Below are 16,892 nucleotides of genomic sequence, written 5' to 3' on the forward strand. Positions count from 1 at the left end.
CTAGGACCTCCTCCCCGAGTTGGGGTAGCAACTTGTGCTTTGGGTAACCTTTGGCGGGGCGCTTGAGTCCGTATTCCTCGTCTGCCAGGACCTCAGTCCATCTTTCTGTGAGCAGATCTTGATCAGCTTGGAGCTGCTGCTGCTTCTTTTTTTGGCTTGTTGCAGTGGCTATAAGCCGGCGCTTGAAGCGCTCCTGCTCTACAGGATCCTCAGGCACGCCGAATTCATCGTCGCAGAGGCTCATCTCGTCTTCGGAGGGAGGCATATAGTTGTCGTCCTCCCCGTATCCGTCCGTCGCCTGTTCATCTGGGCTAACCTGCCCGTCTTCCTGTTCGGCCTGCTTGAAGGCAGGCTGATCGGGATTGTATTCATCTTCAGCACCATCGGATTGTTTTTGTCTCCTATGCCGGTATTGCTGTGGCGGGGCTTAGAGCAGTGCCGATGACGCCCATGCTTTGATTTCTTCCCTATGGGGTTATCCTCTATTGCCTTATCGCCATTGTTTTCTTTGGGAGTGTCCATCATATATATATCATACGAGGAGGTGGCTGTCCAGCGCCCTGTGGGCGGTGGTTCCTGCTCTTCTCCTGCATCGTCGTCCATACCGTCGATGTCTTCAGAATAGAAGTCAAGCACGTTGGTCAAATCATCGACAGTGGCAATGAAGTGGGTGGTGGGTGGGTGACGAATTTCTTCGTCGCCTTCTCCCCACTCGAGCCGGACATAGTTCGGCCAAGAGTCTCCTGACAAAGAGAGAGACCTTAATGAATTTAGCACATCGCCAAAGGTCGAGTGCTGAAAGACATTCGCAGCGGTGAACTCCATTACCGGAGCCCAATCAGATTTGATGGGGTCGGATGCGCGCGGCTCGGAACCTACGGTCGGACACAAGTCCAGGGGTCTGATGACACAGTCTTCCTTAGAGGTGGAGTCTGTGTTCGGCTCTACCGCCGATGAGTATGCGGCCTCCGGGGCAGGGTCCATCCACCCATCCTCGAATGATGCGATCTGCCCCGGATTTAGGTCCGGAGCTACTGCAGGTGCGATGTCCCGACTACTGTCCGACAGCAGATCTAAGTCATGCTCGTCGTGAATGTTCGGCGCTCCTGGCATAGGAACGAATCCGTCGAAAATCAAGTCCCTGCGGATATCGGTCGTGTAATTCAAGTTTCCGAATCTGACCTGATGGCCAGGGGCGTAGCTGTCGATCTGCTCCAGATGGCCAAGCGAATTGACCCGCAGTGCGAAGCCGCCAAACACGAAGATCTGTCCGGGGAGGAAAGTCTCCCCCTGGACCGCGTTGTTGTTGATGATTGAAGGAGCCATCGAGCCTTGCAGCGATGACACAGAGGAACTCTCAATGAAAGCACCAATGTCGGTGTCAAAACCGGCGGATCTCGGGTAGGGGGTCCCGAACTGTGCATCTAAGGCTAATGGTAACAGGAGGCAGGGGACACGATGTTTTACCCAGGTTCGGGCCCTCTTGATGGAGGTAATACCCTACTTCCTGCTTGATTGATCTTGATGATATGAGTATTACAAGAGTTGATCTACCACGAGATCGTAGAGGGTAAACCCTAGGAGCTAGCCTATGATTATGATTGTTCTTGTCCTACGGACTAAACCATCCGGTTTATATAGACACCGGAGGAGGCTAGGGTTACACAGAATCAGTTACAAAAGGAGGAGATCTAATATCCGAATCGCCAAGCTTGCCTTCCACGCAAAGGAGAGTCCCATACGGACACGGGACGAAGTCTCGAATCTTGTATCTTCATAGTCCAACAGTCCGGCCAAAGTATATAGTCCGGCAGTCCGGATACCCCCTAATCTAGGACTCCCTCAGTAGCCCCTGAACCTGACCTGATGGGGCCAAGGAGTAGTTGGGAAAATGACTCCCTCACCCATGCCCTGTGGACCCACGACCCCTCGTACGTCGCGCTTCAGGCCACCCTACCCGCTAAATACCAATAGTAGACATGCGTCATTTGCCCAATAAATACCTCTGATCGAGAAGGAGCCGAATGGTGAGGAGGTGGTGGCGGCGGAGTGAGTGCAGAGGCTCGGATAGCAGGTCTGTCCTGGAAAACATTCTTTTTTTGCACGTATTGTCGGACTGATACTTTTGATCGGGCGCATGTAAAAATTAAGAACATCCATCATTTTTTGGTTGTAATCAGACGCTATGAAACCCGCACTTAAATTTGTTCTCATATTGCTATGCATTTTAAATAAAATCGACCTGACCTGGACTGACATTTAGAGGATGTGGATGGATGGCATACTCCCACATCCATGTCTTCCGACTGTTTTGGGAGACAAATAGTGTCTGTTTTGAGGGTCGACGTTGAAAATGCCCTAAACGACATTTTTTTTGAAAAGGAGGTCATCCCGGCCTCTGCATCGGAAAGATGCATACGAACACTTTATTAGAGCAAGTTCAACAAAACAAATAGTCTGGTCTGCAAAGTACGACTCATAGAAGGAGCGAAAGAAAAAAAAGGAACAACTCAAAGCCACAACCGGCCGGACGAAAGGACACTAAGGACCTATCCTATTATGCGGCCGCCATCCAAACCGGTTGAATATACCCCGTGCTACCATCTCCCACCGGTTGCACCCAGTAGCCAGCTGCTTCCTGGATCCCATAGGAGTGAGTAATGACCACGCACGGATCCATGCCGTAGCCGTGAAGATAATCAGCAAGAAGTTAATATTTGATAGTCTGTTAAAAATCATATCATTCCTGCAGTTTCATATAGCCCAAAGAAGTGCGCATATTCCAATCCGAATACTTGGCGCAATATGAGGAATCACTCCATTTAGCCACATCCCAAACAACGCGTCAATGCTAACAAGAGGAATAATATTAAAGGCTATATGGACAAACCTCCAAAGTAACTTTGTGAGAGGGCAATCAAAAAATAGGTGTTGGATTGTTTCATCGTGAACACAAAAGCAATATCGTGAACCGCCTATCCATCGCCGTTTTATTAAGTTATCTTTGGTAAGGCGATAGCCTCGACAAATTATACTTAGCTACATTGAAATGTGGTATTGTTTTAAACATATTGAATGTTCAAGTTTTGTATTTTCTTAAAGACCGCATCCTTCCTCACTAAAGTAGATGTAAAGGGGGGCCTGTTTAAGGCCTCGATTTAATAATTTAATAAAAATTAAAAAAAATGATCTATCAAGCTAACTAAATCTAACTAAAGTGGACTTGCGGGCACCATTTATTGCACCATTTACATCCCTAGCCTCAAGATAGAATTAGTTTGAGTCAACCATGTCCATCGAAAGGAAATGGGTCAACATGTCGTCGAAGAGGATGCTCTTAGTTTAGTGAAAAGTTTAAGGTTTTGCCTTTTCTTTGTTTTGAGATGAGAATCAGTTTTTGGTGAAACCACTAGTTGAGAAGTACTCCTTGCGAAGATCACTCCAACTTTCCCAGGTTGCGACAAGTGGTGTGCTGCATGTGCGCCACTTGTCGCAACCTGGGAGTTTTTTTTTCGTAGATCGGTTTATTCAAAACATTTTATCTCAAACCGTTTTCACTGTTGGATTCCTCGCCTCGAGATCTTTAAAACTAGATCCCATGTTGATAGGTTTTAACGAACTTTTTTTACAAAAACAGTCGAACGAAAAAACCAAACCGGGAGCACGTGTTTTTTTCTTTCCGAAAGAGGCACGCACGCGCCTCTCACGAAATCACAACCGTGTCTCTCCTGGAAGCAAAACAGTGACTCTCGCGAAAGGAAAAAAACACGTTTTTTTTCGTTTCCGAGGAGGCACGGCCGTGACTTTCGCGAAAGCACAACCGTGCCTCTCACGGAAGCAAAACCGTGACTCTCGTGAAAGAAAAAAAAATAGAAAACACGTTTTTTCGTTCCCGAGAGGCACGACCGTGACTCTCGCGAAGACACAACCGTACCTCTCGTGGAAGCAAAACTGTGACTCTCGCGAAAAAATTAGAAAACACATTTTTTTTGGTTTCCGAGAGGCACGGCCGTGACTCTCGCGAAAGCACAACCGTGCCTCTCACGAAAGCAAAACCGTGACTCTCGCGAAAGGGAAAAAACAGAAAACGCATTTTTTTTCCGTTTTCGAGAGGCACTGCCGTGACTCTCGCGAAAAAAAAACATGTTTTTTGCGCCAAAAGAAATTTCGAATTTTTGTATTGAAAAGCTAGGGAAGACCCGTGGAAAACCAAAACGTCGAAAAAAACCCAGAAAAAAACCGTTAAAAAAAATCCAAAAACGCGTATGGAAAAATAAAAAAATAAAATCCGGAGGAACCGTCCAGAGCGTGACACATAGTGAATGGCTGAGAGCGCGCCAAGTGACGCTGTTCGTTGCGAGGCTTCCGAAGGAGCGCTCGTTAATTAGTTACTCTTGGTTTTGGGTATCAGGTGAACAAATTTTACCAGGAGGAATTTCGAAACGAGGGACTGCAAACGATAGGCCCGGCCAGCGGTCCGGTTCCAGCGGCACCTCGGCCCGCGGCCCACCTACCACATCACACCACCCTACTCGGCGGTGGCACCGGAGCACGCCGCAATCCCCGAGCTTCGCTGGGGCTGGGAGGGGAGCCTTCCCGTCGCTTGACGCGTTTCTCGATCGTTCCCCGTGGCGGCGGGCTGCGCACGCCGTACCGATCATTTCGCTGGTCTCTCCCGCCGCGGGTCGCCGAAGAGGGGGGGAGGAGGAGGAGGATGCCCGTGGAAGGCGCCGTCGGGATCAAGGGCGAGGAGATGGAGCAGGCCTCAGCGACAACTCCTACCACCAGGTACAGAATGCCCCGCGGCATTTCCTTTGCTGGGTTCGTCCAATTTCGACATCTCCGTCCGGAACCCACCCCGTAGTTCCTTTTTAGCTTCGAATGAGGGTTTCTCGTGCTGGGGTTTTTGCGAGCTGTAGTTTGCGGCGTCGATTGCTTCAGGCATTTGGGGATTTTGGGCGGTGGAGATGAACCGTGGAGCAACCGAGCGTCGTGTGTTGAACTCTGGTCGATTTCAGGCAGACAATGTTGGCTGATACCGTGCGAATTCTGTTTAAGATGTGGCTAGAGTACTGAATTTTGTCTGAGAATGTCAACATGTTCCTCACTAAAAATATTGGGGCTATTTTTATACATGCAAAATTGAACAGCTTTGTCGTGAAAATTTGGGGAAATGGAACTAGTTGTACCTGTAGTATTCAAATGATTCCAGCAGTAGGGCAAACGGTATTCATGTTTGGAACTTGTAAGTTCTGGGAAGTCTGACAGGATATCTTGTCCTGATAGATTTCTGAAAGTTGTTTGCATTCTTACTGAATTTGTAGCTTAACAGAGCAGATAAATGCAGAGCAAGTCCTTCTTACAGTGCCTACAAAATGCATTGGCTCCTAACTCCTAAGATTCAAGTATTCAACAACTGAACTCGGTCAATCCAGCGAGTGCGCTTGCAAATATGCATTTCCAATAACAAACCACGACTAGTTGAATATATGTATGCAGTTCGACTGGCTACCACTTCAGAACTCAGCTTCAAGCATAGAACACCATTTTTTCGTATCTTCTAGCTCATATGCATGCTGATAATTGTTGGTTAACCATTTCTAGAACGCTGGCATGGTCTTGTTTATCACGGCTTGCATCGAGATCTGAGATGTGCATTTCGCTGTTTGGAACTTATAAGTTCTGGGAAGTTTGACAGGATATCTTGGCCTGATAGATTTCTGAAAACTGATTACATTGTCTACTGAATTTTTAGCTTAATAAAGCACATGATGCACAGCAATTCCTTGGTACAGTTCGTACAAAATACATTTGCTCCTAACTCCTAAGATTTAAGTATTCAACAACTGAACTCAGCCAATCCAGTGAGTGTGCTTGCAAATATGCATTTCCAATGAACAAACAACGACTAGTTGATATCTCTGTGCAGTTCAACTAGCTACCAATTCAGAACTCAGCTTCAGGAATAGCACAACATTTCTGCATATCTTCTTGCTCATATCCATGCTGACATTTGTTGATTAACCATTCCTAGAACACCGGCATGGCCTTGTTTATCGCAGTTTGCAAGACATCTGAGATGTGCATTTCGCTCTTTGCGTGCAGTACGATCAGGACAAAGCGAGCTCGTCCCAAGAGCAGTGCCACGCTGAGAATCAAGACTCCAGTGGCGTCTCCTCCTGGAGGGGAGGGTGGTCCGGAGGATAGGGACCACATGTACCGGGGTGTTCGGCAGCGCAGGTGGGGCAGGTGGGTCTCTGAAGTCCGTGAGCCCAACCGCGGCAAGCGACACTGGCTGGGCACCTTCGACACCGCCGTTGACGCCGCCCTCGCATACGACAGGGCCGCCGTGGCCATCTATGGCTCCCGCGCAATCGTCAACTTCCCATCTGCCTTCTTCATCTCCACCGCCCAGCCAGTGCAATGCCATTCCCCGTCTTCTTCTCCTGCCACTGCTGCCTCTGTCTTTGTTGAGCATAAGCTGAGGCCGATGCTCGCTGCTGCCTCTGTCCTTACTGAGCATGGAGTGAAGCCGATGATGGCTGCTGCCTCTATCCTTGATGAGCATGAAATAAAGCCGGTGATCACCGCCTCTGTCTCCGATGAGCGTGAAGTAAAGCCAATGGTCGCTGCTTCTGTCTTCGGTGAACGCGAAGTGAAGCCAATGGTCGCTGCCTCTGTCTTCCATGAGCGTGAAGTAAAGCCAATGGTCCCTGCCTCTGTCTTCGGTGAGCGTGAAGTGAAGCCAGTGGTCGCTGCTTCTGTCTTCGGTGAACGCGAAGTGAAGCCAATGGTCGCTGCCTCTGTCTTCCATGAGCGTGAAGTGAAGCCAATGGTCCCTGCCTCTGTCTTCGGTGAGCGTGAAGTGAGGCCAATGGTCGCTGCCTCTGTCTCCGGTGAGCGTGAAGTAAAGCCAATGGTTGCTGCCTCTGTCTTTGGTGAGCGCGAAGTGAAGCCAATGGTCGCTGCCTCTGTCTTCGGTGAGCATGAAGTCAAGCCGACGCCGGTGCACGGTGTTGGTGACGACACCTGGATCGCTCAGCATTGGGATGCTTCTTGGGCTGAGCGAGAGGAAGTTTATGCTGACTACCTCAAGGACATTGCCATGTATATTGATGTTGATGCTATCACTGAGAAACTGGTGTACCACCCTGGCATCTATGGTAAAGATTACCAGGTCGATGGGTTCGATGCTGAGTTCACCGTCTCGCCATTGTGGGAGCTGGGTGACTGAAATGGCAGCCGAAGGAGGATTTTTTTGCTGACTAGGGTAGCTTCGTTATGCTGGTAGCCATCCAGATCCTTTAGCTGAGCATATTACATACTTGATGTAGGTCAGGAGGGAGCCTTTCTCTGCAGGTCTGCATAGCGTTATGTTTGGTAGAACTGTAATGATATATGTAGATGATCATGCTGTGCATCGAATCACCTTCTCTAATTCGGACATGATGGGCGTCAGAATCTATGTCTTAACATTGGGTAAACAACGGTCTGATGCTATAGTTCGTTGCTAGTAACTCCGAGTATTAGAAGTGCAAGCCATTATCTTTGTTAGATACTCCTCCGTCCAACGTTTTTTGACACTGTCAACGTTCTTATATGGGATGGAGTGTCAAAAACGTATGTTATGGGACCGGGGGAGTATATGTTACATGTGTTTACTTGAGGAATTGCTAGAACACTGTCACGTGCACCACCAGTCTACTACAAGCAAGTATTTCCCCATATCTAAGCCATGCAGCCAAGTGAGTGAGGACCCCACATAAATTCTAATCGTAGATTGTGTTTTAAATTCTCATGTAAACATACCACAACTTGATCTGCATGTGAGTGTAGTTTCATACAAGTTACAAAATGCTAAACCACACAGCAAACTTGTGGGCTGGAGTAGAGCTACGGCGTGCGTTTTTCATGCTGATGATCTTGTGGGCGACAAAGATGGAATGCGACCCTGTGAACCTATTAGCATCGGGTTCTCTCGGGTGCAGAAGAAGATGGAGGTAATGTTGTTGAGATTAACATGACACAAGATGCACCTGATCAAATGTCCCAAGATATCTAATAGCGGTAAGTTTGTTGAAGAATGTTGAAATGATGAGAATTTGTGGAGTTTTGTGATGTGCTAGTCCTATGTAATGCTGTGAATTTGTTTAGGTGCCCCTTTTCTATGCAATGGTATTGGTCTTTGCAAATGGTTAGGCCATGTTGTAAATTATGTTCATGTACTCTCTTCTAGTCTTCACTGTGATGCGATGGATATTCACATGATCATTCTCTTATGTCCTCACACCATGAACCTGTCAAAGATTTTGTGTGATTTACTAGGGGTTCTACTATCCGCAACTTCCTCAAACTTGTGTTTACAGTGATTGACAATGTTGCAGAAGTAATTCACTCTAAATAGTTCGGCAATAACAGATGCAGCATCTGATTGTAATATCACAAAAGATATACAAGCACACATTCATTGCATCATTTGACTTTCACTTCACTAACCTAACAAATTCAACAAGCAACATACAAATGCATATCATCCTTATCCAAACAAGATCCTCACATTGCATCCAACCCATGTGCTAGCACACCATGGCCACCTGCAAGAACTACAACTGCATCCTTCTCTTTTGCACTATCCTCTCTACTCTCTATTATCCACATTCTCATTTGTGCCTTGTCTTGTGATCCCGTCGATGGACCGCCACGACCATTGCTGGAGCTCCGTTGCCTGCCAACAACATCTGCATGTTGCTACCACCATGACTAGCTGACCACCATCGCTGGAGCTCCCGTGCCGAATACCCAAGCACACATGTTCCTTGGAGAACACGAGATACTACCACATTTTGTCAATGGATCCTTCTATGTTGGTTAGACTGCAAAAGAATACAGTACTTCAGTAGTACTGTATTTTTTTTTCCTGGCCTCTTTCGGAATCTCGAAGGACATCACACAAGTTGAGATTGCTCAAGGCCGAAATAAGGACTGTCCGACCTCCACGGGACAAATTCCTGGCTCACCATCTGCTAAGAAGTTTCTCAAAGCGGAATACTTGTCAGAGAAATGGATGTATTTTAGTTCTAGATACATTCATTTTTATCCATTTCAGCGACAAGTAATTCCGGACGGAGGGGGTATTTTGTACTAGTTCGGAGGCATAGATTTAGACATAAGAAAATCCCAGACTTAGCTTTTAGCAAAACCATTTTGTGTTCCCTGAGAGAAGATTGCATGACATGCGCTTCAAATTTAGCATAATTGCTATTCTTGGACGCGAGATCGACCCGCCTAGATCGAACAATCCACTAAGCTTGCAGTTCCTAGCCACAAGAATCCAACTAAACAAGCTGAGCTCATATATATTCTCAAGGCTACCATGTTCTGAAACTTTTTTGACATGTCATTGTTTTCTCTGGTATTCGCCTCCTCCTCACATCCACCATGCAAACCGCCATTGAAGAAACAGCCTGACGAGGCCACGGTCGTCGGGCAAGAGGAACCACGGGCGACCGCGCCACCGCCAACGACGCCGGGCCGGAGGAATTGATGAGATGGAGAAGGTGGACTGCTATGTTGTGCCGCAGACCACGGGCACCAGCCGGAACATCTTCCAGGGCGGCAGCCCGCTGTCGTCGTCGCTGCCCCTCCTCGGCGTGCAGCTCGTCCTCATCGTCGTCGTCACCCGTGTCCTCTACCTCCTCTGCAGGCCGCTCAAGCAGCCCCGCGTCGTGACCGACATCATGGTACGCTAGCTCCATAATTTGACAAGATCATCGGCTTGAATCGATCTCTTGGGGTGGATGTGGATCGATGGAGAAAGTGTTTACTCAATTCGGTGCTGATTTCAGGCCGGCATTATACTTGGCCCGTCGCTGCTGTGTCGCTACGAGTGGTTCAAGCAGCTGGTGTTCCCGGCGAGGGGGGAGCCGGTGCTGAACACGGTGGCCACGTTCGGCCTCATGTACGTCATCTTCCTCATCGGCGTGCGGATGGACCCGATGCAAGCCCTCCGGTCCGGCAAGAAGGGCGTCACGATCGGCCTCTCCGGCTTCCTCATCGCGCTGGGCCTGACGGCGTCGGGGTTTTCCGGCGACGCTCTGTCCAAGGAGGAGGATCATATGTCGACGCGGCTCACGTTCCAGTTCGCGCTCGCGGCCACGCTCTCGCTCACGTCCTTCGCGGTGCTCTCGCCGATCCTCTCTGAGCTCAACCTCCTCAACTCGGACCTCGGCCGCATCGCCATGTCGGCGTCCATGACCACGGACGGCATCGCGTGGCTCATCATGGTGGGATACGTGCTCGCCGAGGCCTACCTCGTGTCCCCCGCCACGTCGCTCTGGGCCTTCACGTCGGTGGCGGCGCTCGTCGCCTTCATACTGCTGGTCGTGCGCCCGATCGCGCTGCTGGTGATCGAGCGCACGCCGTCGGGCAGCCCGGTGGACGAGGCGTACGTCTTCTTCTTCCTCCTCATCGTGCTCCTGGTGGGGCTCTACAGCGACATCATCGGGACCAACTCGTTCCACGGCGCGCTCATGCTGGGGCTGGCGATCCCCGACGGGCCGCCGCTGGGCACGGCGCTCGGCGAGAAGATCGAGGCCATGGTGACCGGGCTGATCCTGCCGCTCTACTACACCATGACCGGGCTCAGCACCGACATGTGGGAGATACACTGGGGGAGGCTGCAGTTGATCCTGCTCCTTGGGTGGTTCGGGAAGCTCGCCGGCGTCCTGGCGTCGTCGCTGTGCCTTGACATCCCGCCGCTGGACGCCGTGTCTCTCAGCCTCTTCATGAACTCCAAGGGCATCGTCGAGGTCATCACCTTCAGCTTCTTCGTCACCAATAAGGTGACTAATATAACTTATCTGAATCGATCGATCTCGCTAGTCACGATCCGGTGCGTACTGACATGCAAGACTGATTTTGCGGTTGCACGGGCAGCTGATCGACAAGCACATGTTCAGCGATCTGGTGTTCTCGTCGGTGATGATCACGGCGGTGTCGGTGCCGGTGGCGAGCTGTCTGTACGACCCGGCGCGGCGCTACGCCGTGTACAAGCGGCGCACGGTGCAGCACCTCAAGGCGGACGCCGACCTGCGGATCCTGGCGTGCATCCACGACGAGTCCCACGTCCAGGGCACGCTGTCGCTGCTGGAGGCGTCGCACGCCACGCCGCAGACGCCCGTCGCCCTCTGCCTCCTCCAGCTCGTCGAGATCGCCGGCCGCTCCGCGCCGGTGTTCATACCCCACAAGCTCCGCCGGAGCGCCTCGTCCAGGATCGGGCCGACGTCGTCGGCCAGCGCGCAGTCCACCGACTCGGACCGCATCATCAACGCCTTCCTCCAGTACGAGCAGCGGCACCCGGAGGGCGCCGTGTCCATGCAGTCCTTCACCACCATCTCCCCCTACTCCTCCATGCACGACGAGGTGTGCCGCCTGGCCGTCGACAAGCGCACGTCGCTCATCCTCCTCCACTACCACAAGCGGCACATGCTGGCCGGCGGCATGCGCGCCGCCATGGGGCTCCGCGTGGTGAACCGCAAGGTGCTGGAGGTGGCGCCGTGCTCCGTGGGGGTCTTCGTCGACCGCAACGCCGGGAGCGTGGGCCTGAGCGCCTTCATCATGCAGGACCACCCGGCGTCGTCGTCGTCCGGCGGCCGCCTCGGGTTCCACGCGGCGGTGGCGGCGCTCTTCTTCGGCGGCGGCGACGACCGGGAGGCCCTGGCGTACGTGACGCGCATGGCGCGGCACCCGGGGTCGAGGGCGGCCGTGATCCGGTTCCTGCCGACCCGGGGCATCAAGGACGACCCGGCGGACCGGCGGGTGGACAACAAGGCCATCGAGGAGGTGAAGGCGCTGGCGGCGCGGAGCAAGTACATGAACCTGCAGGTGCAGGAGGAGCTGGTGGGCGACATGGAGAAGATCGTGGAGGTGCTGAGGGGGCTCGACAAGGCCGGCTACGACCTGGTGATCGTCGGCATGCGCCACAGGTGGTACCCGGTGATGTCGGCCAACGGGCTGTCGGACTGGAGCGAGTGCCCGGAGCTGGGCGTCATCGGCGACCTGCTCGCGTCGTCCGACTTCGACACGCCCTACTCGGTGCTCATCATGAAGCAGCAGGACCAGGGCGGGCTCAACGCCGCCGTGCCGGGCGCCCAGGACGTGTGGCACGGCGACGACGGTGCCGCGGCGCCGACGCCGGAGCGGGTAATGACCACCGCCGTGTCTAGCAGATACCGGCAGTAGGCCGGCGTGGGGACGAGCAGCGCTGACGTGATCTTGACCTTTGCATCTGTAGATGTTGACCTGTCTAGTTCCTAGCATCACTCCTAGCATACCTGATGATTCAGATAGACATTTTTCAGTTCATCGCTTCGCCGTTCGTATATGTTGTGTACAGTATTGTACTCCCTCCGGTCCTTTTTACTCTGCACATTGGATTTGCCGAAAGTCAAACTTAGCTAAGTTTGACCAAATTTATATTAGAAATTATTAGCATCTATAATATCTAATAAATATAATATGAAAATATATTCCGAGATGAATCTAATGATGTTGGTGTTGTTATGTAAATGTCAATAATTTTTTATATAAACTTGGTCAAAGTTGGATGAGATTGACTTCAGACAAACCTAATATGCAGAGTAAAAAGGACCGGAGGGAGTGCAGAACAATTTTGTGCTTAGCTACTCTTATACTTATAAAGAAAGATACGATAGTGATCACAACGGTTTTGTGGTGTAGTTGGTTATCACGTCAGTCTAACACACTGAAGGTCTCCGGTTCAAACCTGGGCGAAGCCATGTACTTTCTTTTCCTTTTTCTTTTTGAAAAGAAACTTACTTTTTTCCTTTTTCTTTTTGAAAAGAAACTTACTTTTTCCCTTTTTCTTTTTGAAAAGAAACTTACTTTTTTCCTTTTTCTTTTTGAAAAGAAACTTCAGAACATATACTAGATACATCCGCGTATCTCGACGAACCTAAGACAAGAATTTTGGACCATGTTTGGAACATATAATCCATTCTTAGCAGTATCATGGCAGCCCGTGATACAGAATGAAATCAAGGCGAGGCAGTAACTAATCACCGACTTGTCTTAATCGTTGCTGCTCAGAGCTCACACCAGGCTGGAGGCGTCAGATTCAAAGATTACTTTGGTCCACTGCAGGCTGGAGGCGTCAACAGCAGCAAAGCAAGCCACAACTTCAGATTGCAGAGTCTCTCTCAGGTCTCTCCCGGAGTACACCCCAACCGAATACAACCAATGTGCGGCACATGAGTGATTCCAGCAGCATCAGAGAAATGTGTGCTGCAAAAACTAGATAGTATGGGCAGTCATACTCATACTGCCATGAGATAGGTTATTACTATCACTCTGGGAGCCCTAGGGTTTCAAAGGCGACCCTTGGTTCAGGTCAACTTTCATGCATGAATACAAGCCCCAGTACAAGGCACTGAGGATGACAGGAGCATGTCCAATTGTCTGCAGTGGAAATAAAACATATACTTACTACTTTTCATTCATAAGCCAACAGTTAAGGAAGAGGGACAATCTGCAGTGGAAATAAAAAGTCGCAAGGTGTTACTCGAAACATAAACCTAGAGTTACCAGTGCATCGCATGCCTCAGGAACAATGATTTCTACTATAAGAAGAAGAAAAAAAATCCAGAATGCTGTTGAGGAGCCTACCCTTTTAACTCAATGAATCTGTATTAGGGGAGATTTAATCAGTTCCCAGAAGTTCCAAGTTTTCTAGGAGCTCCAACGTCTGCTCACTATTGCTGGCGTGAGAGGGAAACCAGGCGCCATCTTTTACACACGGTACACAAGGGACATACATCAGGTAAAAGAAACATGAGTAGACAAACAAAAATGATTCCAGCAGGAACTTACAATGAGATTTTTTGTCAAGCAGAGAAAACTGAGATGGTAAACGTAAACGTGATCTATTTCTGGCCTTATGCGACTTGTACTTATATAGAACGAGGCGACAACGGTCAACAACGGTTTCGTGGTGTAGTTGGTTATCACGTCAGTCTAACACACTGAAGGTCTCCGGTTCAAACCCGGGCGAAGCCAATTTATCTTCTTTTTACAACTTTAAAGTTATAAAAGATTGGCCAATGATCTCAAAACTCCAGAATATTTAGCTTCTCGCAGCATCCTTTTTGCCCAATGACTAATCTAATTCTTGCTTTACAACAATCAAGATCGAGTTAATCCCCTAATCCAACCAATGTGAACTCCTGAGTGATTTCAGGAGCATCAGTAAAGTGTGTGCTGCAACTACCAGATAATGGGACAGTCAGATACTGCCATGAGATAGGTCATATGGCATATGGTTGCTGGATACAAATTGAGTTTTCAAATCTGCTAGTTCTGACTTCTGAGAGGTGCAAATGTTGAGATTCAATGAGTTGTCGAGATTCTGGATCACTGCAGTAAGTTTATCAGTAACTTTCATGAGTAATTAGCATTAATAAACACAACCTGATAGAGCACTGCGGTACCGGAAACTGTGATGTCTGGTAGTGAGCTATTCAGCATCACTCTGGGAGCCATAGGGTTTCAAAGGGAACACCGAACACTTAGTTCAGGTCAACTTTCATGCATGAGCCTACAAGCCCCAGCACAAGGCACTGAGGATGACAGGAGCATGTCCAATTATCTGCAGTGGAAATAAAACATATAAACTTCATTCATAAGCCTACAGTTAGGGAAGAGGGAGCATGTCCAATGATCTGCGGTGCAAATAAAAACTCACAACGTGTTACTCAAATAATAAACCTACAGTTACCAGTGCATTACATACCTCAGGAACAAGGAGTTCTTTAAGATGGAAAAATCCATAATACTGTTGAGCTGCATACGCTTTTAACTCCTCAGTTCAACTGTATTAGGGGAGATTTAATCAGTTCCCGGCAGTTCCAAGATTTCTAGAAGCTCCAACTTCTGCTCGCTGTCGCTGACATGAGAGGGAAACCAGGCCCCATCTTTCACGCACGGTAGACAAATCGCATACATCATGTAAAAGAAACATCAGTAAAACAAACAGAAATGATTTCAGCAGGAAGTTACAATGAGAAATTTCGTTAAGCAGAGAAAACTGAGATGGGATGGTAAACGTAAACTAGCACACACAGATAATAGGCTTAACTAGCAAATTTAGTGCAAAGGGGACAAGTATTTGCTCACTGTGTAACTATTCCTGGTCCTAGGCCATAACAGCATCATGCCCTAACTGCCGAACAAATTTATTTCATGGGAAATGAAAATTACGTAACACTGAACCTATAGGACCACGCACTGGACAAGTATGACAGTTTGTGTATTTGACTGCTGGCAGCTGCACTGGACACGAGTCTATGATAGGCCTAAATGATATCCTAATAACTACACCTCAGCAACTGCCGTTAACATAAATGGACCTGTGTGAACAAGGTATTCTGTGGCATCTAATTTTCTTTCATGGAAGTTACTGGGTACCATATGAATTTTGGAAAAATGTACAATGCACAATGAAGTTCCTCACTACTGAGTTTTTAGAGCATTTACCAGTTTTTAATGAAAGTTAAAGTGAATCTTAAAACAAAAGCAAAATATGAATGGAGCACTGGGGATACCACCTTACAAAAGTATCAACAACTTAACAGAAAAAAAAACAGCCACTGCTTGATATTTCAGATAACAAAACTAAACCCTGTAAAGTGAAACAGACAAAGTCCAACATCCCGAGCCTGGACTACGCATTCCCGCAGAATAAGAGCAACTCCAACCGGGTGACCCATTTCGTCCCCACGTCCGTTTGGGTCGCCGCGGACAAAAACGCTGCTCCAACGCGCTGACACATTCCCAAAAACCGCCCGCTTCGCGTCCGCGCGGACCCATTTCCGGCCCAAAATTGCGCCTGAAATGCGTGTGCGCGGACGCGCCGCGCGTCCCCTCGGTGTCCGCCGCGGCCCCGCATGTCGGCCGCCCAACTATCGCCCGCGGTCATATTTATGACGACCACCGACACCGGGCCTGCCTGGCAGTGTGTAGAAGAGCCGCGTGCCCGTCCTTTTTAATGTACGCGTGTGGTGGGTCCGGCCTCATCCACAACCCCCGTCCACATCTGGCCACCTTTGCTCCCTCGCCGGCGACCAGGAAACCCTAGTCAGCCAGCCAACACCAAACCCTAGCCAGCCAGCAAGCATCCAACCAGCCATGGTATTCTTCAACGAGAAGGGAGGGAAGAAGGGGAGGTTCAGCGTCGGAGCAAGCTCTTCCCGCGGGTACCCTGCTACATCACCGCCGGCTAGACGCGGCACGCCACCGGTGGAGCGGGAGCGGTTGTACATCCCAGTCCACCAGGCACGGTGGCACTGGCAGTACCGCTAGCCCGTGCCATATCCATATGTGAACTTGCCGCACGGCTGGCATCTGGACCTGCAGCGCATCCCCATCCCGGCGCCGCGGTCCGCACGGGCGCACGCTGAGGAGGTTCGCCGGCGGCGCGAGTTCCTCACACCGGAGCAGCGCGCCATGTGTGACTACACGCCAGACACCCCCAACTGGGAGCGCTGGTTTGCGCTAGAGCACGAAGAGGAGCGCTGCCTCAGCGCGTCCATATCAACGATGACCTTCCACCGCCGCCCCTGCGGGTACAACTGGAGGAAGAGGAGGCGGAGGCGGAGTACCAAGCCGCCCTCAAGGAGGGCCTGCAGCACGCGCTGGAGACGAGCCAACTCGAGGAGGACACCCATTGGGATGGGCTGGAGCAAGCCCTAGCTTTGTTCGCGGCGGGGGACTCCATCCAGGCGCCCCTGTTCGTGCTGCCACCGCCACCGGCGCCGTCCCTCGTCGAGCCCAAGGCCGAGCCAGAGCCGGAGCGCGAGTCAACGCCCATGCGGAAGCGG

The 16,892-nt window shown here is 50.2% G+C and overlaps 2 protein-coding genes and 2 non-coding genes across 4 annotated transcripts; all 4 read left to right on the forward strand.

Moving 5' to 3' along the window:
* Positions 1-4,552: 4,552 nt before the first annotated feature.
* Positions 4,553-7,518, forward strand: LOC119308150 (dehydration-responsive element-binding protein 2D-like). Its single transcript, XM_037584269.1, has 2 exons — positions 4,553-4,788; positions 6,106-7,518. Exons 1-2 carry the CDS (start codon positions 4,715-4,717, stop codon positions 7,232-7,234), a joined length of 1,203 nt encoding a protein of 400 aa, XP_037440166.1. The 5' UTR covers positions 4,553-4,714; the 3' UTR covers positions 7,235-7,518.
* Positions 7,519-9,372: 1,854 nt separating this feature from the next.
* LOC119308159 (cation/H(+) antiporter 15-like) lies at positions 9,373-12,434 on the forward strand. Its single transcript, XM_037584282.1, has 4 exons — positions 9,373-9,740; positions 9,846-10,841; positions 10,936-11,595; positions 11,884-12,434. The coding sequence occupies exons 1-4, from the start codon at positions 9,549-9,551 to the stop codon at positions 12,238-12,240; spliced, it is 2,205 nt and encodes a 734-aa protein (XP_037440179.1). The 5' UTR covers positions 9,373-9,548; the 3' UTR covers positions 12,241-12,434.
* Positions 12,435-12,723: 289 nt separating this feature from the next.
* Positions 12,724-12,797, forward strand: TRNAV-AAC. Its single transcript has one exon. It is a non-coding gene; the product is annotated as a tRNA-Val (tRNA).
* A 1,202-nt stretch (positions 12,798-13,999) lies between these two features.
* Positions 14,000-14,073, forward strand: TRNAV-AAC. Its single transcript has one exon. It is a non-coding gene; the product is annotated as a tRNA-Val (tRNA).
* The last annotated feature ends 2,819 nt before the right edge of the window (positions 14,074-16,892 follow it).

This window comes from Triticum dicoccoides, chromosome 1B (assembly GCF_002162155.2).
Source record: "Triticum dicoccoides isolate Atlit2015 ecotype Zavitan chromosome 1B, WEW_v2.0, whole genome shotgun sequence".
Taxonomy (NCBI): Eukaryota; Viridiplantae; Streptophyta; class Magnoliopsida; order Poales; family Poaceae; genus Triticum; species Triticum dicoccoides.

Coding starts and splice junctions, on each gene's coding strand:
- LOC119308150 (XM_037584269.1), top strand. CDS start 4,715: ATGCCCGTGGAAGGCGCCGTCGGGATCAAGGGCGAGGAGATGGAGCAG. Junction 4,789..6,105: donor GCGACAACTCCTACCACCAG/GTACAGAATGCC, acceptor CTTTGCGTGCAG/TACGATCAGGACAAAGCGAG.
- LOC119308159 (XM_037584282.1), top strand. CDS start 9,549: ATGGAGAAGGTGGACTGCTATGTTGTGCCGCAGACCACGGGCACCAGC. Junction 9,741..9,845: donor GCGTCGTGACCGACATCATG/GTACGCTAGCTC, acceptor TGCTGATTTCAG/GCCGGCATTATACTTGGCCC. Junction 11,596..11,883: donor TCGACCGCAACGCCGGGAGC/GTGGGCCTGAGC, acceptor ATGAACCTGCAG/GTGCAGGAGGAGCTGGTGGG.